This window comes from Atractosteus spatula, chromosome 4 (genome assembly GCF_055471065.1).
Source record: "Atractosteus spatula isolate fAtrSpa1 chromosome 4, fAtrSpa1.hap1, whole genome shotgun sequence".
NCBI classification, from domain to species: domain Eukaryota; kingdom Metazoa; phylum Chordata; class Actinopteri; order Semionotiformes; family Lepisosteidae; genus Atractosteus; species Atractosteus spatula.
In genome coordinates, this window is record NC_142709.1 from 63,638,007 (window position 1) to 63,662,724 (window position 24,718).

Sequence of the window (24,718 nt, forward strand, 5' to 3'; positions counted from 1 at the left end):
GTGTGTGTGTGTGTGTGTGTGTGGGTGGGTGGGTGGGTGGGGGGGCTTTTCCCATATATTAGTTTCCTGTGAAAACCCCCCAAACATCATACAAATGAATTTACAGCCGGGCAGTCATGCTGCTGCACAATCACCTAGCGGGATTAATGTACTAATGCAACATAAAGAATCACCGGTTGACTAAACATACACATACAAATGAAGGAGAGGCAAAATAATAATAATAATGTACAGTGTAGCACTGGTTAATATATCACTATTGTAAGGCCTGCCTGATGTATCCAGCCCTGCTCCTGCACTTTGCTACGAGACTGTCAGCGCCTCCCAGGACAGCTGGTCTGTGGGAACTCTCCCCAGGTCTGGTTGATAACAGGCCCTCTGTCTCCATCCACAGACATCCGCCTCCCGCCTCAGCCGCGAGCAGAGTCGCGTGCTAGCACTGTGGCGCCAGGCTGCCTCTCTGCGGAACAGCGTCACCCAGCTCCGGGCATCTGCTGACAGGTAGCCATGGCTCGCTGCCAGGGCCGGGGCTGAGCGCTCACGACACCCCGGGACGCGTCTCAGTTTCTTTCTTCCTTTCAGAAACACACCCCAGTCATTTCCTTGATTAGAGTTCTAGGACGAGATGAACTGGGAGATTATGTGACTAGTGCCCGGCTTTTTTCAGCTGAAAAATAATCATTGATCACATCCTAGTGAAACGCAAAAAATGGAAACATGGACCATTTGGTATTCCAGTCCGTTTCGAGTCTGTTAGACGTTTGTGTTTCATTGTTTCCCGTTAATTTAAAGAACCTGTCCAGCTGTGGTTATTCCACACATTGATACAGTCTGAAATGTTTAAGAAATAGGATACATTTAGGGGGTCCCTCTGTTAGGGGTAATTAATTAAGACAACAAGTATAAAGATGGCTAAGAGCTTAGCAACATATAAACCGATTTGCCTGGCGGTAACGAACTGGCGACCTTGGCCCCGTAAGATCCCTTCGACACCATCTGCTTTGTCTCCAGGAGCCTCTCTGAGATGCGAGTGGACTGTGTGGATGTGAGCCGCAGACTGCATGCGGCCTGTCTCAGCCTGGAGACCTGTCTGTCTCAGCAGACTCCTACAGGGCAGGAGGTGTCAGCACTGGAGCAGCAGCTCAGAGAAAAGCTGAAAGAGGCCATGCAGCTGCAGAGTCGCTGGGATGGGGAGAAAGTGGAACTTAATTCCAGGTCCGTCTGCCTCTGTGTGTGTTTATTTCTCAGCTTATGGTCCTTATAGACAGTTTTTGTAAGTAATGTTCGTACCATAGATGAAGCTTCATTGTTACTACTGTACTCAAACACTTAAACTGTATACAGTACGTGGTCATTTCGAGCCAAATTTGTCTAAACTTGTCCTATCAAAGCTCCTGAAGTCAGTGAAGAAAGTCACTGCATTGTATGTACTTGGATGTTTTTTTAAAGTTTTTAAAGGTAAGGTCAAAAAGTTTTTTAAGTTTTTCTAAACTGAAGAACACAAAAATTAAAACATGAAATAAAATAAAATATGATACTTCCAAGGTAAGGGCCTTACAAATCTACCATTTGAAGGTAAATTGTTGGAAAATGAAGTTTCTCTTTGCTTCAGTAGAAATAGCAGATTTTTGTTTGGATGCTCAAGCCACATACTGTAGATGTCATTTTAATGATGAACACCTGATGGACTCAGTTTAGGAAGCAAAACATTCAAAATCCAGAACATAAGAATGAGTTTCACAGTACTGGCACCTTAATCACACAGAATATTGTTTCCTTGGAAGCCGTAAATCAGTTTTTATTGCAACCCATATCTTATATCATTCAGTAATAACAATTGTTCTGAAAATGTAATCCCAGTGGCCTAATCTATCTATACATTATCAGAAAGCCACTTATTCTTGGTACGGAACATGTCAGTCTGGAGCCTATGCACAGAAGAAACAGAAACAGAAGAAACAGAAGCTGTGAGCCACCCTACAGTAATTGCAAGCCATCGTGCCACCTACCTGTCTAACCCATTTTAAAGTAACATGTGGCATTAGGGGATGGGTTGAGAAGAGTGTTCCTGACTGTCACGATTGTAGTCCCTCCCCCTTAGGGCGCTCCGGCTCTTTCACTTCTGAGTTGATTTTGTGCACCTGCCCCCTGTTCCAGCCTCCTATTCAGCCCACCTTAAAAGCCAGATGCTCACTCTGTTCCGGGCTCTGCATTGGTTCCTGTACCAGGCGAGTCCGGGACCTGAAGCGTCGGGTCCCATTCCCCCCTTTTTCCCCCCGACCCTCCACCGGATCCCGCTCCAGTTTTTAATCCCGTTTGTCTTCATCTCGGATGGACTGCACGGCTCTGGACGTTTGCCTCGTCTTGGATTTCCCTTTGGACTCCCTTTTGGACTGTTTGCCCCGGACTCACCCCCCTGAACACCTGCGCACCATGGACACGCCCCCTGTTTTCAGTCCCGACTCCCGCATGCTTTTTTCCCCGTGTTTTCCTCACTCTTCCCCAGATTGTGTCCTCTGCATAGGGTCCTGAAAGAACGCTTACGTTACACTGACTTTAGAGGAAATAACTAACCAGGACATTTTTGTGAATATGCGTAAGTTGCAAATGAAAGGGTGATAATATAACAGCTTAGTTAATAACTTCGCAATCACAGATTTGTAGATATTTTGTTGCTTGTCTGAGAACTGATGTCTGGAATTGAAAATCCTGATGCATCAAGCTCAGCCTTTTGGGATTTTTTAAAACATCTATATAAGGAAATAGGCTTATCAAACAATATCTTACCATTTTGGTCATAACACTGTTTTATGGGTATTTCATGAAATTTGATGTAGGTGACATGTGCATTGTTCTCCAGGCCTATTTGATCTTTCAGTATGAATTACATCCAGTTAATATTACAGGAAAGAAAATTCCATGCTTCTGAAACAAAGATCTGTGATTCTGTGTGTTCTTTGGCCAAAACATAGATTTGAAAGTGTCTTTTAAAGTTGTAAAACCTTTAGCATTACAGAAATTCCACATTACGGTAGTATAAAATATTTCAAAGAAAATAAAAAAAACAATTAATAGGTGTGAAGCTAGTATTTCTTTCTAGACTCAACATCTGAATTTGGTAAAAAAATATACCTAAAGTTTTGTGAGGCATTTATTGACCTTGGTTTTATGTAAAAAGCACAGCTACCTAACACCCACTTTTTATTCAATAAAATTCTGTTTCTTTTACTTGACCACTGTGAACCTCAGTAATCCAAAGATTATAGTGGCAGCTTCTTTCACCATCTTTGTAAACACATTTAACAATTGTTTACGTGCTTAAACGTGTTTATTGCACCATATTTGGATGGATTAGCTTCCCTGTCCCTCCATTTATTTTAACAATTATATTGTAGATGGTTTTAATGTTTAGTGTTCTGTGGCGGAAGCTTTAACATTTGTTTTCCATTTTGCGCATCTGTTTCCAGTTATACATCTTCTATATTCCAGTTGTGTAATACAGAGATGTCAATTAGGCACGTCTTGTTCTATCAATTTTACCGAAGCGCTTTGAGATTAAATCCCTGTAACTGATAGCATTTGTGCTAATCAGCAGTTTTTACAAATGAATCCCAGAAAATTTCTGGGGGTCCTTGCACAAAAATATTGTACAGCTTTAATCCGGTTCCGGCCCAGTTTGTAACAGCTCTGTTGTCTGCTTGTTTTTTTTTGCAGGATCCTGGAGCTGACGGAGGTGGTGAAGCAGCTCAGAGGGCAGAATGAAGAGAAGGAGAAGAGCCTGGCAGCTCTGAAGATTGCCCTGGACAAGACGGTGAGATGAAGACATTCATCCCTCACTAGACACAAGCACTTTACTCACGAGTCCTTGCTAAAACAAGTGATGCATTTGCAGACCTACATTCATTAGATGAGTGAACGTCCCTTACGAGCTCCAAGTGTGCAGCTCATTCTTCTACTTTTATTTATCACTGCTCTCTCTCAGCTGTTGTTGCCTTGACTATCTTAACAGAAATTGTAAAGGTGTTATACTATTAATGATGAAGACTAATATTTTGTGAAAACTGATTCACAAATTTTAACATTTTAAAAAATTAAATGTTTTAATTTTGTTTTTCTGATCATTCACACTACAAATGCACAATATACAGTAGATAACCTCTAGACAGCTTGTTGATCTTACTTTTACAGTTCTGGGTTTTATTCTTTAATGTCACAAGATCTGTTAAATAGCATAATACATTATTTCTGTGTAGCCAGAAAGTTTGATTAGTTCATGTCATATTTGTTGTTCATGTGTACTATAGAGTTCATGTGTTTCTGTACGTAACCTCTGCATAATACATTGAAACATAACAGCTTGCATAAAAAACTGTTGGTAAATTCTACTTATTGTGACATATGCTTAGCAATTTATGGTACAAAACTATTCAAAAACCTAAAAAAATACCTAACCTTTACTGGTTTATATCAAGTTATGAGCACTGGGAATGAATCACAGTTTTACAATAGATGTATTTTAGTGGGAATTTAGTGTCGCCTTTATGACATTTCTCCTAAGAGCAGAAATGTTGGAACCTATTGTGCTCGCATTGTGTGGGGTGAGTGTACAGCTTGTCCTGATCTCATGACTCATGTGGTCATGGGTAGTTGCTCTGGGACTGGTGCTCACACACAGGCACACAAGCGCTTTTTCTGCTTCATTTGTTGACAGTATTTGTGTGCTTTGTAAAAGCCATTGTTAAAGCAGTGGAGGGTGATTTATTGTCTCTGACAGGAGCAGAGCAAGGCAGAAGAAGCTTCTGAGAAGGAATCCCTCAGACAGGACTTTGAAAGTCTGCAGCAGATTCTCCATAATATCACCCAGGTGAGGACAGAGGGGTGACATTATGACAGCGTACTTGCTACTACATTTTATTGGTACAAGGTTTGTGAGGATCCAAGGTGATTTCCAGTTTACAGGGGAAAGAAACTTTACTGCTCCTTTCAATGCACAAATCACGATAAGAAGTCCTGAGAACCATGCACATTTTGCCTCTGGCCTTTGAAGCAGTATAGTGTTCACCCTCATGCCCTTGGACTCCTCCAGGAGCTTCTGAGTTCTGCTTTTCATGCACCACTTTCTGTGTCTTTGGAAAAGACTCAAGTGGGGAGCCGCGTCGGCATGCATAGGCTGCAAAGGAACAGGTAAAAGTTTATTCCATGCTGAAAGGAAAAGAATAGAGACACAGCATTTCGGCTGTGGAGCCTTCTTCAGGTGCGTGACATGGAATAGGCCTTTACCTGTTCTTTTGAAAAGACAGCTCTTAACACTTTCCCAAAACAGGCTCTGCAGTTTTTTTCTCCAAACTCGAAGCATTTTTTATAGAGGCTCCCCGATATGCAGACATGCATTTAAATAAGAAGCTACTCTCACACCTCGCAGTGCCATGTACTGTAGGAATACTGAAATGCCTACTTTGGGCTGTAAGCAGTATTTTCCATAGGTGGTATGAATGGCCTGACTGCTCACGTATTCCTCTGCATTGTGTTTCCGCTGGTGAGATGGGATCTCTTCCCTTGGCTTGTGTTCGCCAGGTGGCTTGGGGGGACAGCGAGAGTGCCAGCTCCCAGGGCTTCTCGGAGCCGGCCGATTCTCTGAGGCCCCCGCCCTCTCGGCATGCCTCTCCCAGCCGCGCCCGCTCCCCCCTGCGCAGCGGCTCCCCGGCCCAGCAGGACCGCGCCCTCAATGCCGTGCAGAGCGCGCTGCTGAGGCGCCAACTTCAAGCGCAGGTGAGCGGCACAGCCCACCCCCCCGACACCAGTATCCGGCCTACCTACTGTATCTTCAGCCAAACCACCACGACTGGGCTGACATCTGTGTTTTCTTCAGAACATATTTTAGGTTGTTCGGTAACACACACACCTTTTGAGATGCTAATTTAAGAAACTTTTTAGCCAGGTCCTTTATTTCTTTGTGAAAAAAAGTGCCAAATTTAGCTTGGTGAAAAATTCCTGACAAATTTGTCTTTCCTAATGAAGTTACTGTCTTTCCTCACGGCTTGCGGCTGCGATGTACAGCGTTTTGCCCCCCCTTGTAACTACTGTATTAAAACAGGTTTACAGGTCGATGAAGTAAGAGGGCACTAGCACTGGAAAGGTGTGCTGAAAGCAAGGTGTGTAAGCAGGGGGCTCCGGTCTTTATGGCTCAAACAGGAGATGCGTACCAGACTGGAGGCGGCCCAGGAGCAGGTGGCCACTCTCCGCAAACAGCTGCTGGATGGGGAGGCAGAGCGCAGGGCCCTGGAGCAGAGAGTCCAGCAGCTGAGGCAGGAGAGACAGCAAGCAGAACTGTCCGGAGAGGAGAGCCGCAGAGATGCCCAGAGATACCGTTCTTCTCTGGACGTTATTGCCAGGTATATGTCTTCTTTCCCCCCTTTTCAGTCTTATTGAAAGGATGTTTCCATATTATCTGGTAGGCAGTTTTCAGGATTTTCTCCAGGTTGGGCAATTATGATCTTGGATGCGATGTTTACAGCCTGTGTGCAGCCTCTAAAATGTAATGGGTACAATCTGTGTTTATTCTCCTGCACAGCGAGAAGGGCAATCTGGAGAAACTCATTCTCAACCTCAACCAACAAATAGACTCCCAGCTGGCTGAAATGGAAAAGCTGAAGAGCGTGAACCATGATCTTCAGCGCCAACGAAATCACCTGGAGCAGCAGCAGGAGGATCTGGAGAGAGAGAGGGAGCGCGGGCGCAAGGAAATGGAGAGAGGGTATGGGAGAGGAGAAGGGAGTTTGTGGAAGTGAACATAAGTCTCTGGCTTTGTAAATATAGAGCTTCGAAACTCAAGGAAAGCTGTGATTCTGAGCTCAGCCTTTCAGACTGAAACTGGAACAGTATTATATCTCAGATTAATTTTAGTTGTGAAGAAATAATAATAACAATTAGTATTTAAATAAAATGTTAAAAGTCTTTAAAGTTAAAATAAAAGTATTTAACAGTAATCTCAAATAATTTAAAATGGAGTTCAAATAATGGCACAATCAAATCGCATGGGTGATGTACAGTACATTCTACAAAATACAAAGCCCTTGCCCTCGTAAAACATTGCAATCGATTTTCGGATTTTCAGTATTCCATGTTTACAGTAAAAGCACTAGAGGTCAAGTCATATGGGAAGATGTCTGTGTGGGTGCTTCAGGCAACAGAGTTTGGAGCAGCTGGAGATGAAGCATTCCAGCCTGAGGAAGGAGCTGGTGACGGTGAAGGAGGCCCTCAGTCAGGTCACTCTGCAGAAGGAGGTGCTGGAGGATGAGAAGGCCAGCTTGGCGCAGGCTCTGAGCAAGGTGAGCCCTGACCCGGAACCAGTGTGTCCACTCCAACCAGATACAGGTTGTGTCAAAGGACACATCTGCTCTAAGATGCCTGTAGTAAAATATATATATGAATTAGTTCAGGTGGGCAGCTGCGTCAGCTTGCGTAGGCTGCAAAGGACCAAGTAATAGGTTTATTCCATGGTGAAAAGAAGAAGGCTCCACAGCCGAAACGTTGTGTTTCCATTCTTCTCTTTTCAGCATGGAATAAACCTATTACTTGTTCCTATCTATATGAATGTTTGCTTTTATTTCCGATCTTTTAAAATAAAATTCTTTATTTTCCAATATAATTTTGTGACACCTTCCAAAGACATACTGTATTATGTTAATCGGCGTCCTTTAATTATCCGTTTTAGTACCCTCTGATGCCAGGTAAATTATTTAGGGTGTAGCCCTATGCTTCCAGGAAAGGTTTCCAGGTTCGTGCAGATCTTCCTGAAAATGGATGGATGGATTCTTATTTTGCCTTTGGTTAGAAAGACCCAGAGGTAGATCTGCAGCGGCTGTTGTCAGACGCCGGGGTGAAAGTGAATGAATTGCTTTACACAGTCTCAGTGGTATGTTGGTATTAGACACTAAAGGGCAGAGAATGTGGGAATGGAGGTTTGAGGTCTATCGGTAATGTGCTGGAGGTTGTGAGAGCACAGTGGTCACCCTGCCTGCACTGCGTAGGTGGAGGTCCAGTCTGCAGAGCAGGAGCTGGCTCTCGCCAAGCTGCAGAGCGAAGAGGCCAGCCTCAGGGACTCTCTGGCCAAGATGGGGGCTCTCAGTGAGGGGCTTGCCAAGGACAAGGTGGAGCTCAACCGCATCATCCTGCAGGTCTGTCTGTCTTATCAGCTACCCTGGATTTCAACATCTGCGTTGTTATATGAGTATGTTCCCTTAAGAGTCGGGCTTCAGCTTGCACTTACAATTCATGTGATGCTGCATTGTAGATTAATATGCAGTACTGTACTTCCACTGATTATGCTTATTTAAACATATTTGTCCAACTAAAATGTATTTAGGCAATTACAGGTATGTCTATAATAACATAATATATAATACTTAATTTGGAATCTTTTTAATGAAGCAACTTGTGAAAATGCTATGTTATAAAAACATACTTTTTCTAAATAGATTTCCAAATCCTTCTCAACATTTACTGTGGGTTGCTTACTGCCTTTTATGTCTCCCGTGTGGCACAGGATGAACAAAAAATTAATCTGCTGTTTTGCTTTATTCATCCCACATGCGTCACAAGATTGTTAGTTGCTGGTGTCTTTTCCACACGAGCACAATGAGCAGCAGGGCAAAAGCCAGTGTATTCTTGCAGCGCAGGATGGCCCCACACATCCCCCGCTGTGAATGAAAGAGTACACTCATGCTGCCCCTCACGAGCCCGATGTCCTGTGTGTGCCGTCAGATGGAGAGTGAGAAGGCAGAGCAGGGGGAACGGAGGAGGGAGGCTGAGCTGGAGCGGGCGGCAGGCAGGGAGGAGGCCAGCCGGCTGGAACAGGAGCTGCAGGACCTGAGGGCTGAGAAACGGGCCCTGGAGGTCTCGCAGGCCCACCTGCTCGAAGCCTGCCAGAGCCTGGAGCACGAGCTGAGAGTCATCCGGCAGGAAAAGTCTCAAGCCTTGGGTCAGCACGCACAGGTCAGCCCCACATTGCCAGGCCTGAGCTCTGCGTAGGCTGTGAAGTAACGACGAGTTCTATATACCTCAGCAACACGTTCAAAAGCCTAATGGCTTCGCCTCCCATCAGGAAATTAAATATCATTCCCAGCATCTCTAGTTCTGGAATCCCGTTTTTTGCAACATAGAAGTATCCAAGTGTTTGTTTGATTTGTGCTCATGTACTGACTGTGAAATTAAAAAAAAAAACGCTTGTGGTTTTATGTCACCGAGACTAAATTATCTTTGCTGTCTGTAACGTAACCGGGCTGATTGTGTGCCGTGGTGACTGAGCTGTGGTTGCTGTTTTGGCATGTCTGTGCAAGAGGTGGGTTCCTCTCCGAAGAAAACCTGTACGAAGGATGCAGTAACCCGGCACCTCTGTGTGTGTCTGTGCAGGCCAGCAGACAGAGGCAAGCCCTGTCAGATCAGCTGGCTCTGAGCCGCAGGGAGGTGGAGAGCCAGGCTGCGGCCCTCCAGAGAAGTGTGCGGGAGAGAGAGGAACTGGCCAAGGACAAGGCTGGCTTGAGTGTCCAGCTGACGTCTGCTGAGCGCAAGGCCCGAGGACTGGCTCAGGAGCTGGCCGCTCTCAGGTGCGTGGGCTACAATGACAGTCATTGTACATAACCCTGTCTTTGTTCGGCCACTCTTGTGTTTATTCAGCAGGTTTGGGGAACCAGTGTCTTGAGCGGTGATTGTGTTGGTGTTATGAAATGAATGAGTGAATGTATGTGTGTTGCAGGATATACACGTTTATTACAGGGCCAGCGATTATGTTGTAGAGCCCATGTGTGTGTGTGTTTCAGGGCAGAGAAAGAATCCTTGGAGACAGCACTGTTTGAATCTCAGGAGCAGATCCTGGCGCTGGAAGCTTGGAGGACTCAGCTGGAGGGGGAACAGCAGAACCTGCAGCTTGCCAATGAGAGCCTCACTAGTAAGTCTTTCTCTTCTGTCAAGCCTGACAATCACAGGCCCACAGGCCGCACTGTCTCATTCTAAATTGCCAAATGCTGTCAGCATGGCCTCTTAAACAGGACACCAGAGAGCAATGTTTTATTCCTGAATTCCAGAACAGCTGCGCTGAAGGGTTCGTAATAGATTGGCCAAATGCGCTTGAAAAAAATTATCAATGAAACAAAGTTTTATGTCCACCCCCCTTGGACAGATAGAAATTAACCAATTTTAACAGTGCATTTTTCTCACAGCATATTGAATTATAAGGGTTGACAACAGGAATTCCCGTGTCACTTGTGTACGTAAATTTGGGGTTGAGAAAGATCATTTTGAACTTCAGTGTGCAGTAACATTGCTCTAATTAATAACTCATGGTAACTTATTGTAGCAAGAGAAAAATAATAATTTTGTCTTTTGCTGCAGAGTATTATCGTAAAGTATTAAAAAACTCCAGTGATTTTATGAAATGAAACTTACATTAATAAGTACAAGGACAGAACCTGCTTCTGGGACAGAAAGAGACATATCAGTGAGAGGCCTTTTGTGTTTGCGTGTTTGTCCAGGGGAGGTGGCACGAGTCAGAGGGGAGGCCGAGCTGCAGGTGTCCAGGCTGGAGAAGGAGAGGGGGCAGCTGGAGGCCAGGCTAGCACAGACGGAGAGGGAGGCCAAGAGCACCCTGAGCAGCACAGAGCGTGCTTACCAAGAGCTGCTGGAGCACGAGCACAAAGACAAGGTGGGGCTGCCGAAAGGGATATGTGCTTTTGAAAGTGTTGCGGGAAGAGTCCAGTCCTTTTGTTTGATCTTAAATTTGACCTTGCCATGTCTGACTTGGGGAAAACAGCATGGAAAACTGCGTAAAGAGTGTTCCACAAAAACAAAGCCTGCACGAAGCCTGAAGGTCTTTAAAAACAAACGGAGAAGTCCTTTCCTGTTTTGAAAATCGGGCTGCCCTGGGCTTGGGTGCCCTCAGCTGTCCTCCATCCCGCCTCTCTGTCCCCCCCAGGAGAGAGCGTGCGCCGAGCTGATCGCCCAGAGGGAGCAGGCGGAGCAGCAGCTGCGAGAGGAGTGCGAGGAGCTGAGGGTGCGCAGCCAGGCGGAGCAGCAGCAGCTGCAGGAGGAGCTGGCCAGACTGCAGCAGCAGAGAGACGACAGCCTCCTGCAGGCAGAGAGCCACAAACAGCAGGTCTCTCCTCGGCACGACGCCGCGCCTGACTGCTGCTACTGTCACAAAACAGGGCCAAAGAACACCTCTTTCCTCTCATCACGGAGCCCAGAGCAGTTTGCGTTTTTCTGCTCCAATGAAGTAAACCTGCTTACCCTTTTTAAAGATAAAATAGTCCCAAAAGAGGTCCATCTGGTTCATAAGCCTGTTTTTCAAATCTTTTTTCAAATGCATGTTTGCTCATGTGCGCATTCAGTACATGAGCACTTAAAAGTACCCGGCTTTCACACATTAAGCTTAAAGTAATTTAACAAGCACCGGTTTTGAAACTGTATGGAATGGGAGCTCATAAGTTTATTGTTGGACAGGAACAGCAGTTACCACTTACTGTATCTCTGTTTTGTGATGACTCAAATAATTCTACAGTCAGCAACCTACACAATTCTAGTGTGTCTCTGATAATGTTAGTGCACAAACCTGAATTGAATTAGTGATCTCTAGACTTTAAGGTCCATTCAGCTCTGCGTCCTGTATAGAAGACGGATACACTGTGTTGTACCAAGCAGTTGCCCACTGTTCTCTGGTGGATCTGGCTTCACTTTTACTGTATTATTATTCTATTCTGTGTGCTATTTTGTACTGTTTTATCTGGTCCAACACACACAGTGCTGTTTGGGGCAGTGTTGACTTTTTACTCTGCGCCTCTGCAGGCTCTGTCTCTGAAGGAGGCCGAAAAGGCAGCTCTCGCTGAAAAGCTGGCCAGTGCCCAGCAGGAGCAGGTCAACGTCACTATGGAGATGGAGCGTGTGCGGAGAGAGGCCCTGAGCCGCCAGGAGCAAGACAAGGTGAGCGGTTTTTAGGATCACACTTTAAATGAACCTCACAATAATATAGCAAGCCCTTCTTTACAATTGGTTGTGCAGTCAGCAACGTTAAACACCCTTTTAAAAGTATCAAATGATTTAACTTGCTGAAGTGTTTTATAGCAGCTCAAGGGACACTGTCCTCTCTCTGCCAGCATTGAATGTTTGATTCCAGTTAGTTGTTCCATTCTCGTTAGGATTTTTGAGCTGTAAAAATCAAAATAAGACTTTTGGATCAGCAAGTTCTTCAGCTTTCCACAACGTAAAAAATAGTGGGTGCAGCCATCTGGAGAACTGCACAAGAGATACAGGACAATGTGAGAGCCTTGCCCTTTTATTCAGATGTGAAATAAGTTCCATTTTTCTCGTTCCTCCCTGTTTTGTTTTGTTTTTTTCCACCACAGGACACCATCAACGGGCTGAGCTCCGAGCTGCGGGCTTTGCGTACGCAGTTTGAGGAGGCCCTGGGCTCTCACGAGGGCGAGGTGCGCCGCCTGAATGAGAGGATGAAGGAGCTGGCACAGGAGAGAGAGGAGGCCCTACAAGAGGTCAGCCCCCCCCCCCCCCCCCCACATTCCTCCCAGGCTGAGCAGTGCACAGCACGCTGCTCCCACTGTTCAATTTGTGCAGCACGGCTGCTCCTCACACTGGGCTGACCGGCACGGCTCTGTCACATAGAAATGATTCAGACGCCTTCGGCCACACCCCCGGTTCAGTTTTACACCTCCCTGCTCAGGCCCGCCGGTCCTGTCTGGAGGAAGTCGGGAGTTCGAACAGGCTTTTGGCTTTGCGCTGCACGGAGGAATCGAGGGCCGTGTGGTGCATTAGGAAAACAGCACGCGCCGCGCTTGCCGAGATGGATATGAGGCTCGCTGGCCTTGAAGGAAGGTGAAAGGCTTTGTTCCGTGGAAGGAAGTTTTCACAGCCCGCGGGGAAGGTACCTAGGCCCCTGGTGTCCCCTCGGCTCTTTTGCACTCTTGCCAGAAACGTCGGGTTGTTTGTTTCCCATCGGGTGGCATCTCTGAGAAAGCGCAGCGTCGGGGGTGGGGGTTGTCACAAGATAGATGGACAAGAGGGGTGAAGCCAGGGTAGCAGGCAATTTAACTTGACAGGCTGTTTACATTGGCAGGGCACGCCTGCTGTAACAGTGCTGTGAGGCCAGTCAGAGTCCAGTTTGTACCAATTAGTACCAGTGCCGGGGAGAGCAATTTAGCATGACGCCATGTTTACATTGGCACAGGCTCTCCGGTTTAGCACCATCAGGATGCCACCAGCTGCAGACCGCAGTGGGTGGCGGGGCGAGATCGGAGAGTCAAATTTCCTCCCCCAAGACAAAAGTTCAAGGATTCTGCAGCTCCTCCCATCCCTCCCTGTTCTTCAACATGCTGATGATAGACATTCAGTGTAGAGATGCACAGATGTTACTGCAGAGACAAAATAGTCTTAAGAGACTCATCTCTGGCTTAACACGATGTGTTACTCCTCTGATTGGATAAATAACATACCGTTGTTATTTCATAATCTTTGATGTTTTCTCAAGAGTGGATTCAGAAAAAAAAAATCATTTTTCTTCTGCTGTGATTGTTTTAATTGTGGTGTTTCAAACTTTTCATCCCCAACTTTGGATAACAGCAGTTTTGATTCTGAACACAGTTCACACATTACAAGTAGTTCATGTTTGTTCTATAACTATCATGTGTTGGTTAGTTTAAACCAGATTAAACCAGAATCCCACACATGTGTGATACCAGTGACCTGCTTTTCCATGGTTGTTGGGATTCTCACTGTTAAGTAAATAGGAAAAAATACAATAATTTTCTAGAGTATTTCAATAAAATGAAATACATTTTTATATTTCGTCAGCCACATCTACTAAAAATGCATTTTAGCAGATATGAAAACAATACCCATCCTAGAGACACAAAGCCCATGAATCGAACCCTGAATCGAACCATGAATCAAACACCTTATCTTATCTAAGTGACCTTATTTCTAGTACCTTTCTTCAGCAATAGTTCCCAGCAGCCCTAGAGACATGAAGGAGAACACTGTAACATAAAATCTGTGCACAAAAAGCAAGGAACTACATACAGTGAAACCTGTTGTAAAGTCGACAGGTAGAGCTAACATGTAACTTCTTCTGCTGTAACATACCCACAGGCAGCAGCATTACTCCCTTGTAACCCGGTCTTGTTAAATCAAAGAAGCTAAGCAAGCTAGCAAAGCTAGACCTGGTCAGTTCTAGGATGAGAGACCTCTAAGGAAAGCCAGGATACTGTTAAAAAGTGGTTTTGGTGGACCAGTAGGTGTCACTCTTCTCTCTGGACCAGAATTTCCTAACCAATGCCTCAGTATGATGACACCGTGCTATATGAGGAGCTGGTGCTATCCTATGAATAAGATGTTAAACCCATCTGTGGCTCGGCCTGCCTGGTCATTAAAGACCCCATGTCCCTATTCATAAGAGTAAGGGGTGTTAACACTGGTGATAGATTCCTCTTGTACAATCTGTCCTTCCTGACATTTCTGCTTAATTCAGTTGCTAAAACAATTTTTCATTGAAAAAAAAATTCAATGCCACTCTCGATATGTTGTTTTGTCATACATCACCCACACTTCAGAGATGGATGAAGTGTGTTTCCTACTATGTTTGAGAGCACTTTGGTATCCCATTGGATGAAAAGCACTGTATATATGTAATTGATTATTATTAATAATAATATTAAAGACTCAAAAAGAGACAGGGATCCTATCGAGTGCCTGGGAAAGGCAGTGTGGGTTTGGATATCCTGGTAAGCGGTCTGTGTGTCCTCTCTTAACCACATTTTGGCAAAGGCTCTGCTTTTGATTATTTTAATAATTTCCAGTTCAATGTGTTTTTGTCAGACCATGGCAGACCAGGGCAGTCAATGGTAAGCAACAGCTCTTCATTATATTGAATAAAAACTTAGGTTAACCCTTGAATAAATAATCTTGTGCTAAAGTGTTTATTTTCTCCTGCACAGCAGCGAGAAGCTGATTTTTCTGTGAACGTTGGGGGAAAAAAACAGTGCTGGTTGAAGTGGTATCTCTTAATCTATAAAGAACAATGCCACATTTTTGATTCTCTAATGTTCTGGCTAGAAAAATATAAAGCCAGGTTTGTTGGAACTATGCAGGCTTGTTTTTCTCACATGAAAATTTATAGGCGAGAAGAGGCATCTTGTGTGGCCCCCACACGAGATCACTTTACTCGGCTCTTCTGCAGAGCAGACTTTATCACCGTAGCCCAGTGGGGACTCTCCACATGAGACTGCTGTGAACTGCTCTTGGACAACCTTCATGCATTTGTGTTCAGATTAAAAAACTGAAGGAACCTTCCCTGGAGTGAGTGCATGCATGTCTGTGTGCCCTGCGATGGGCTGGTGTCCAGTCCAGGGTGTATCCCACCTTGCGCCCTGGGATAGGCTCTGGGCTACTGAGACCCTGGAGTGGATAAGCGGTGAAGTGGTGTGATCTTCCTGGCTCTGCACAAAATCGTTCTGGCTTTTATCTGGTTTTATCACAGTGCTGGCCAACCCTACCTCATTTTCTGCCATGTAAAAAATCCTGCAATTTCCTAAGTATGCGAGAATGTTTGTCAGATATATTTCTACATACATAAAAAAGTCACTCTATGTTTTGAGAGTAAAAATGATGAGGCGGTCTACATCAAGAACATGCCCCGGATCCAGAGGGACTTGCTGTATTCTGTAGTCCAAATCAGGGATGTGCAGCGTCAGCCCTCTAGCACTGCAGGCTACTGATTAAGTGACGATGAGTTAACTTTTGATCTGCTTAAATTAGTCTGATTGAGCAAATGAAGTCAGATGTGGAACGAAAATCCAGCTGAGGACCTGCAGGCTCTCGAGCATTGAGGTTACCCTTCCCTCGTCCCAAAAACATTTAACTGGCTGTGGAAGCGTTTTAGTCTGTTTTACACAGTGAGGTGCCTTGAATGGCGGGTATTTACCTGCTTCAGCGCCGTAAGGAAGAAAGAGGTGAGAACGAGTGGGCCTTCCTCTGTCTTGGGCAGGTGGAGCGGCTGAAGGCGGAGCTGCAGGCGGCGGAAGAAGGGCGGGACAGCGGGCGCAGGGAGCTGATCGAGCTGCACCGCGAGCTGCGGGAGTGCGCCCAGGAGCGGGACGCCCAGCGCAAGGAGGTCCTGGAGCTGCGGCGGGCCCTGGCGGATGAGACCCGGGAAAAGGAGGCAATCCTGAATTCCAATCAAGAGCTGAGGAGTGCAGTCAAGATGGCAGAGAGTGACAGGAACAGGTACAGCATACTGCTAATGCTTGGAGATGTGCACTTCAAGATTGGAAATAAATCCCAAACTGGCAACTAATGGCTCCTTAATCTTAAAGAAGATTGCAATTCAATCTTTGGTTTTGGATTGTGATTGAGCCTAATCCTCTTTTGTTCATTAGCTTTCTAATAAAAACGGATTTGGTTGGCCAGCAGATAGACCAGATCAGATGAGATGATAGAATCAGATGGATGCTCTTCCGTCTTCTCTTATGCACGGACACTACCGGTGAGCGGAAAATAGAATTAAGCATATTGTTCTGAAAAGAAAGAAAGGGGGAAAGCTCTGTAAAACACACTTAGATACCATCCAAAGATACCATTTATGAAATCAAGAAGATGCCTTTGCGGTTTGGCCCAGCCAGGAGTTGTTTTCACAGCTGGGCAAGATTTTCATTGACAATTTTCATTGTCCTTGTGTACAAGAGCTCAGTGGCCCTCAGCATGTTACAGAGGCGACATGACCCACTTGAAATATAGACAGTGCAGAGTTTTCTCACTGTAGAAGACCGAGGCGTAGAGGAGTTTGCCGCTGTCTAGAGAGTGGCTCTGTGTATGCTCTCAGTCTGTGAGACTGTAATGGAGACCCAGCAGGGGCACAGCTGAACTTTCAGTGTTACAGGGCTGTAGATCTCGGTGTGTGATGGAGCACCAGCGTTTGTCTCTTGGCAGTCTGAGGCGGGCCAATGAGGAGAAGGAGCAGAAGCTGGCAGTGCTGGAGGAGTGCAAAGCTTCCCTCCAGCAGGAGGCAGCGGAGCTGAGGAGCAGCCTGCGGGAGTTAGAGAGGTCACGGCTGCAAGCCCGCCGAGAGCTTCAGGACCTGCGCAGACAGGTGAAAGGACCTTAAGGGTTTGTGCTTAGAAAACAACGGAACGATTTCATAAGCACTTTGCAAGCGATCAACACAAACGTTTCACCGAGTTCCAGCCCGTTACTGCTTGAAAACAGAAATGTTCCGGGATATGGCTTTCCAAGGAATTTAGAAATACTTAGAGAGCACTTTTATCCCCATCAAAATAAAAATTCTATTTGAATAGAATAGTCTTTCTCTGTTGGATCAGGTGTTCTGTCTCCCAACCACGGCTCCACTTCCCCCTCTCACACCTCCTGACTGTCTCTCCATATTCACCTCTCACACCCTTACACCTCCATGTCTCCCTCCCTTTCTCTTTCCCTTCCCCGCTGACACTACACCTGTCTCTCTCTCCCTTTGGCATACAGGTGAAGACCCTTGACAGTGAGAATGTGCAGCGCAGCAAGGAACTCGACGAGCTGCAGGCTCGCGTGGCTCAGGATGGGCAGAGAGAAGACGAGCTGCGACGTGAGATCTTTAGTCTGAAGCAGAGGATCCTGGAAGGTGAAGCCAGCAAGGAGGCGGAATTAAAAGAGGTACGCCTGGTCATCTCTCAGTAAGGATTAGCAAATGTTAAAGTTTTTGGCTCTGACAGCAAGCATACATGTCTGTCAATGGAACATTTAGCACAATATGGTATCCTATAGTTGAGAAAAACTTAAGCATGGAAAAAGTGGGCATTTTGCTTCGGAGGTGAAAGGTTGGAATATCACGGCATTACTCTTCTTTCTGAGTTCTGTAAAATGTATTACTAGGGCAAGCCTAAAAATGTTTATCATACAACTGAGGCACGGATTTTAAAATATAAACTCCTGTTGCAAGCTCCCATCCCATAATCTATGTACAGAACAAGGTTTTTAATATGAGTGACCTCATCTGAAGCCCGCCTCAACATGGTGTCCCAAGCTGTGTAAACAAGACGTTCTTTCGCTCAGGGCTGAGCTCGTGCTCTCTGCCCATCCCTCTGGCTCTGCTCACTCTGTGCCCTGGCAGGTGGCTGGGCTGCAGCGCCGGGTGTTGGAGATGGAGGCCCAGCAGAGGCTGCAGGCCGAGGAACTTGAGAGCCGCGCCAGGGAGCTGCAGGAGAGCGGGCGGCGACACAAGGAGAACACTGAGCAGCAGGAAGGGGCGCGGCAGAGGGCAGAGGCCCGGCTGCAGGAGCTCACCCTGCGGCTCAGCGTGGCCGAGGGCAGGGCTCAGGAGCTGGAGGAGCAGCTGGGCCAGGCAGACTCTGCCAAGTGTGATCTAGAGCAGCGCCTGACCAGCCTGTCGTCAATCCTGCGCCGTACCTTGGGCATCACCCGCACAGGGCGATCACAGACCCCAGGGGCACATGGGCGCAGCCCCTCACCCAGAAGGAGCCTGTCACCAATGAAAGGTTAGGCATTGGTTTGCCTTGACCCATAAGCACATCTCACTCTTGACTGCAGTGTCTTTACAGTGGCCAGCGAATGTTGTTTTTTTACAGGGCACTGTGGGTTATTAACAGTTGTTTGCTATCAGTTTGAACTGGTTAGATCAAGAATGGAAGACAGATACCCTAGAATTGTCAAGTAGGGCACGCAGCGTAGTTCATCAGTAAGAAGCTTGATCATATTTGCACTTTTGCATGGTGCATCTGTCACTTTGTGTCTCTTGAGAAGGTGACAGTGGGGACGGCCTGCGCTGCTCCACACCTTGCCTCAGTGTCAGTGGGTCTCCTCTGCACTCCTGGGGAGTGGACAGCGATCTGGACCTGGACATGGTAAAGGCAGCGCTGCGCGACTTCATCCAGGAGCTAAGGGAGGCTCAGAGAGATCGGGTTAGTACAGCCTACAGGGACAACCGGTAGTGCTTTCTGTTCAAATCTTGCCATTGCCATTCGTCTGACATCCAGTGCCTTGTCAACATGTCACCCCTGTTGCTTCTGCATCTCCTCTAACCCAACCCCCCTTTATTTTTTTAGATTTTTATTCAGAAGTCGCGCATTCGTTTTGTTTTGTGAATCTTCTCTGCATACAGCGTCGGACACATCTGGAGTCAGATTTCACTGCTTGCATGAGAAGTATTGTTAAAAAGGCTTTGCCTGATTTGCAGGATGAAGCTCAGGTCCAAGTGCTCAATTTGTCCCGCAAGATCGGGGAGCTGGAGGGTGACCGGGACAGAACCAACAGCCGAGTACAGCAGCTGCAGAAATCTTTGGCCGAGCTGGAGGAAGGTGAGCGCCTTCCTACAAATGACAAACCTTTCTGGTGTTGTGGGGAACTTCCCTTGGATGACTCAGAAGGTTCTTAAATGTGGCCGGGGGAGCGCTCTATTCATAGGTAAAACAAAATCAGTACAGTTATTAACATGGGCTGCTGTGCTGTCCCAGGGAAGCGGGGAGGTGACCAGCGGCTCAGCGCAGCTCAGACAGCCCTTGCTCTTCACGAGGAAGCCCAGCAGCGTGGGGACAGGGAGACGAAAGCCCTAGTAGAGAAGGTGGCCACACTGGAGCGTAGTCTCCAAGCCTCTGAGGGAGACAACAGGACCCTGCAGGTGGGCACTGGAGCGAAGCACATTCCCATGATTTTCTTCCTTGTGGATGCATTTTTCTTTTTCAAACTGTGTGATGCTCCAAGGCAAGGGCATTACACACTCCCTTGACATGTTTGATTGGAAATGCAACACAGGAAATGTATAATTACAGTGGATGAAGTTCGGTTACTTTGACAGCTGTGCCCCGCCGATTATAACATTGGCAACTAATTGTGACTCAGTGGGGAGATTTTGTATAGACTCACATCCTGTGAATTTTGTCAGGTGGGTGTGTGATATTTGTCATGGGAGCTCTACAGGAGCTGGCGATCGGGTGTCTGGTCTTGGCAGGAGAAGCTGGCCCGAGCTCAGGCGGCAGAGAGCAGACTGGAAGGGGAGCGCCGGAGGCTGAAGGAGGCAGTCGAGGCCTCAGAGGCACGAGGCAGCCGACTGGAGATATCCCAGCGCACCCTGGAGGGGGAGCTGCAGCGGGCTCAGATGGTGGCCAGTGAACGGGAGGCAGAGGTGGCCACGCTGCAGGAGAGACTGGCTGGGCTGCGCCAGGAGCTTGCCGAGAGCGAGGACCGGGGGATGGCTCTCAGGGTTCATTCGGAGAGGCTGAGTGTGGCCCTGGCACGGGCTGAGGAAGGGGAGGGCCAGCTGAAGGACAAGGTGCAGAGCCTCTCGCGCGCTCTGAGCGACAGCAGCACCAGTGCTGGGGCACTGCAGGAGCGCGTCGCCGAGCTCCAGAAAGCCCTGACGTCCAGCGAACAGGACCGCCGGGTGTTACAGGCAAGTCTCCCTGGAAGATGTGGAGCACTGCCGAAATAAAATGTGTAGCTTTGGCACCGAGGCAATGCAAGGAACAAACAAAACGCACAGAACCGATGCAAATACAAACACATATGCATCTGTTTGGCCTCATGCAACATTCAGCACCAGCAGATGGGTAATAATTATACCACAGGTCCTGAAAAACGATGGTAAAATTGGACATGTTTATTATTTTGTTATGTTCCCGGTGCAGAACCAGGGCTCTGTATAGCCGTAAAACCCTCTCCTGCCTAATTGCCACAGACGAAGTGAATAGGCTGACAGACTAGTTTGTATGCAAAATGATTCAAGTTACTGACTGTCAGAGGTGCCTGGCACATATTCTTGTTGGTGTATCAAGTCCAAACGTCATTATTGATCATGAATTTTAAAGGCATTTTGAAAATGAATACTATAACTGGCTTATTCAGCTATTTGTAAACAGTGTGCCAAAACTTAAAATAAATGTCTCCCTTAAGGCACTACTATTAGGTTAGGGCCAGTGCTGTGTTTTTTATGTGGAAAGATGCTGACTTTTTTTGATTTGTCTAAAAATTGATCCTCGTGTTATTTATTTATTGAAATTCCTAACTATAATGAATTATGTTATTTATATTTCTGCTGCTTAATTTATTTTAATGCACCAGTACTGTAGTTTTTTTTATTTACCTCTGATCTAATTATTTCCCTAAAGGAACCCTGTGACTTGGCAATAAAATCTTTAAGCTAGCTCATTAATTTTCCAAAGGCTCCTCAAGAGGGCTCTTAAGGCTCAGAGACCGGGGCTGAATTGAATGATGCTGTGTAAACAAAAACTGCCTATACAGGACTTTATAAATCTGTTCACGTAAGAAAAATGTCAGATGATGCCAATAAAAAAATACGAACTTCTCACATTTGTTAAGGTGTGACACAGACTTTGTGGTCTATGCCCAGTTATCCTGATTTGGCACTTTTTTTAGGAGCGTCTGGATTCTGCGAGGGAGTCCCTCTCGGAGTGTAAGAGGCAAAACCATGTGCTGACAGAGAGGGTCCAGAGCCTGCAGCGTGCCCAGGAGGAGACGGCGTTGAGGAGCCGAGATCTGGAGAGCCAGGCCAGGAGCCTGCAGGAGGTCAGAAGGAAAGGGGTGATCTAACAGACAGCTCCAAACACTGCACTATCATACCCTGGGAGAACAGTGGGGGGAAAAAATAATTTGCTTGACAGGGTATAGTGAAACACAGAGAGAGTGAAAAGAGGGAAAATGGAGAAGGAAAGGATGGTGAGGTGAGGTTGGGAGGGAGAGGCAATGAGAGGGAGGAAACAGCGATGTGGGAGGGCTGGCGATGGAGAATCACGCCATTGACAGCTGCTCTCTGTGATGGCCGGGCCCGCAGACTCTGCGCCAGAAACAGGGCAGTGAGCAGGAGGCTCTGGACGGCTCTCGGCAGCTACGGGAGGAGAGACAGTCCCTACAGGAGAGGGTGAATGCCCTGCAGCACACTGTTGAGCACCTGGAGAGCAAGCGGAATGAACTGGAGAGAGCCGTCGCCAGGCTGGACAAAGAAAAGGCCTCCCTGAGACGGGCGCTGGACAAGGTGACTTTTTAGCTCTGAAGTTTGCTTTAAATGCTTACATGTTCTCTAGACCTTCGAATTCGTTGTCCTGCATGGTTCTGGGTGTCCATGTTAGAATTATTTTGACACACGCACTGCCTTGAAACGGAGTTGTGGTTTTCAATGGCAGGTGGAGCTGGAGAAACTGAAGCAAGAGGAGGAAACTGTACGTCTGGGACGTGAGAAGGAACAGCTGGACCACACCATGAGCAGCATGGAGCAGGAGGTGGCTGATCTACAGGCAGAGATCGAGCAGCTTCAGGTCAGATCTAGTGGAATAGCCTGACCTCACCGAGACATCATTTTCTAGTTACCATCTGTTTATTTTGTCAAAATGATGCAAGCAGTGTGAATTATTAAATCTAATTCTTAATCCACTCGAAATTATTTACGTTAAGTTTTAATCTGTAGCTGTCCAAAGAGTAATAAGAATTATTTCCTTTAAATGCAATGGCTGGTAACTGGTGTTTAAATTCAGTAAAAGGGGGTACAATTAAAAGTCTGTAAACTACTGTAGTGTGGTGCTACTGTACTGTGGTGTTTTTAAAGTAGTTGTGTTAAGGAATAAATGTAATGTAAGGAATGTAATGTAAGTTAAAATAATAGAGATATAATAGGATGCGAAGGAAGGGGTTATAGTCAGTTCATTCTGCCGTCCCCACTGACGAGGCAGCTCTGGCCCCAGGCGCAGATCTCCCAGCTGGAACGGGCACATGCGCAGCGCCTTCTGGAGGTCACAGGCCGCCACAGGCAGGAGATGGAGCTGGAGACCGAGAGGCTCCGAGGGGCCCAGCTACAGGCCGAGAGAGCCCTGGAGACCCGGGAGAGGGCCCATCGCCAGAGAGTGAAGGGCCTGGAGGAACAGGTGAGCTCCACTGCGCAGCGAGGAACGGGGCCAGGGACAGGGAGCAAGCAGATCTCTTCCCTCAGGCTGTGATTGTAGCCAAATTCAAGACTGAGCTGGAAGCACACACTTAAAAAGTAGAAAACGAGACCTACAGCTATCAAGACCGGTGTTTAAAAAACTAGTAAACCTTTTTTTTTTGTCCATACAGCATTTTTAAAGTTGTTATGTTCTCAGCGTTGAATAAAAGTTGAATACAGGACTTTTTGTAATATTGATCCCCATATCCACCTCATTCCTTTGAAAATCAGCACATGCTGAGGGGATGAAAGATCTTGTGTGTCTTCCACTTGACATTTAATTGTCCAGTAAAGGTAATGGAGAAGCACATTCTGCTTGTGTTAAAGAGGAAAGAAATGGGAGTTTTGTGGAAAGCTGAAGAGGTGAGCCAGGCCTTGATAAAAAAGTTGGGAAACAGTATAGAGGCTGTGTAAAGGACTGCTGTCTGTGGGCAGTCTGAGCCCAGAGAGATAAATGTTCTGAGGTTCTCAGGACTGGCTTTCCTCCCCTTCCAGGTGGCGACACTGAAGGAACAGCTGGAACAGGAGATGAGACGTCGACAGGCCTATGTCAATCAGATGCTCAGACCTGCAGTATAGCCTGACATAGGCAAACTTTGGCCCCTGGAAGGCTGAAAAGCAATTCTTTCCAACAGCTTCAAAACCCATCTGGAAGCATCCTAGGCCATTTATTTTTATACCATTTGCTCAAGATCTATGATCTTGTGTAAGGGCCATTCACGGATGGAAAGAATTGTAAACTGCAGATACATAGCCATATATTAAAAACCACAGGAACTGGTTGATCTCAGGGACAACTGTGGTTTGGAGTCAATGAATATCTATGCGTGTTCATATCTGTTTCTCTCTTCATCAACATAAGTAACTGACATGCTCCAAATATTTACATTCTATGGATTTTAGAAAATAGAATAGTACATGACCATATCCCTCTCAATATTTTGGTATATTTGTCTGTATACTCCTCACACGCGATTTGACCGAGGAGATATTCAAGTGGAATTAATTAAAAGTTATAGTGAAATCTTTGAAATTAATTAGTGAGTTAAACAGTCTGATCATTCTAAATTATAGAACATCAAAACTTTACTGCATGCTTTTCTGTTAACAAAAATGAGCTATGATGTCCAATGTGTTGTGTTCTGTGTGCTGTCCAAAATAAGTATGTATCCCAGGGACATAAATCAACTGGGAATGAAGATTTTAATTCAAATACTGCTGCTTATCAGCATGAGACAAACTGTGAGAATTATGACGATTATATCAAACTTTGGGAATTTAAATTAAAATTCTTCTCCTAACTACTACATTGCTGAAAGTCTACCCTTTCCAATACTGCATTTGCAAATAATTACATTTCAAAAGACACAGATACTGAGCTTAGATATAACTGTCCTTATTGTTTGACTTTTAAATTTCATTAGAAGTATACATATTTCCCACAACAATGTTGTAACTATGGAATTTCCTATATATATACACTACCTCCTTAAGCTTTTTGCTACATTTTAACATTTCTATCAATTTTCATATAGCCTTTGTGTGATTGTTTTACATAATGAAAGTTAGAATCATGAATTATACGAATTTGTAATAATGTTTAATTTGTCATGCAAACGAGCCTTTCAATTAAGTTTTTAAAGACGTGGAAAAGCTCAAATGGCAAGATGAAAAAATGGCAACACCTGGCAGAGAAGAATAACTCCTACAGTAGGGGGCGTT

The 24,718-nt window shown here is 46.0% G+C and overlaps 1 protein-coding gene across 1 annotated transcript in view; it reads left to right on the forward strand.

The window, feature by feature from the left end:
• crocc2 (ciliary rootlet coiled-coil, rootletin family member 2) overlaps nt 1-23,575 on the forward strand; it is a 39,262-nt gene extending 15,687 nt beyond the window's left edge. The window contains exons 8-36 of the mRNA XM_088913386.1: nt 395-501; nt 1,012-1,215; nt 3,715-3,811; nt 4,775-4,864; nt 5,575-5,769; nt 6,193-6,392; nt 6,572-6,754; nt 7,184-7,328; nt 8,031-8,177; nt 8,764-8,994; nt 9,412-9,605; nt 9,819-9,946; nt 10,530-10,699; nt 10,970-11,149; nt 11,839-11,973; nt 12,396-12,539; nt 16,046-16,284; nt 16,987-17,146; nt 17,536-17,703; nt 18,161-18,545; nt 18,811-18,968; nt 19,244-19,364; nt 19,521-19,684; nt 20,015-20,455; nt 21,439-21,588; nt 21,854-22,054; nt 22,203-22,334; nt 22,746-22,937; nt 23,492-23,575. Coding sequence (XP_088769512.1) covers nt 395-501; nt 1,012-1,215; nt 3,715-3,811; nt 4,775-4,864; nt 5,575-5,769; nt 6,193-6,392; nt 6,572-6,754; nt 7,184-7,328; nt 8,031-8,177; nt 8,764-8,994; nt 9,412-9,605; nt 9,819-9,946; nt 10,530-10,699; nt 10,970-11,149; nt 11,839-11,973; nt 12,396-12,539; nt 16,046-16,284; nt 16,987-17,146; nt 17,536-17,703; nt 18,161-18,545; nt 18,811-18,968; nt 19,244-19,364; nt 19,521-19,684; nt 20,015-20,455; nt 21,439-21,588; nt 21,854-22,054; nt 22,203-22,334; nt 22,746-22,937; nt 23,492-23,575 — 5,145 coding nt within the window. The remainder of the gene's footprint in view (nt 1-394; nt 502-1,011; nt 1,216-3,714; nt 3,812-4,774; nt 4,865-5,574; nt 5,770-6,192; nt 6,393-6,571; nt 6,755-7,183; nt 7,329-8,030; nt 8,178-8,763; nt 8,995-9,411; nt 9,606-9,818; nt 9,947-10,529; nt 10,700-10,969; nt 11,150-11,838; nt 11,974-12,395; nt 12,540-16,045; nt 16,285-16,986; nt 17,147-17,535; nt 17,704-18,160; nt 18,546-18,810; nt 18,969-19,243; nt 19,365-19,520; nt 19,685-20,014; nt 20,456-21,438; nt 21,589-21,853; nt 22,055-22,202; nt 22,335-22,745; nt 22,938-23,491) is intronic.
• Nucleotides 23,576-24,718: the final 1,143 nt, after the last annotated feature.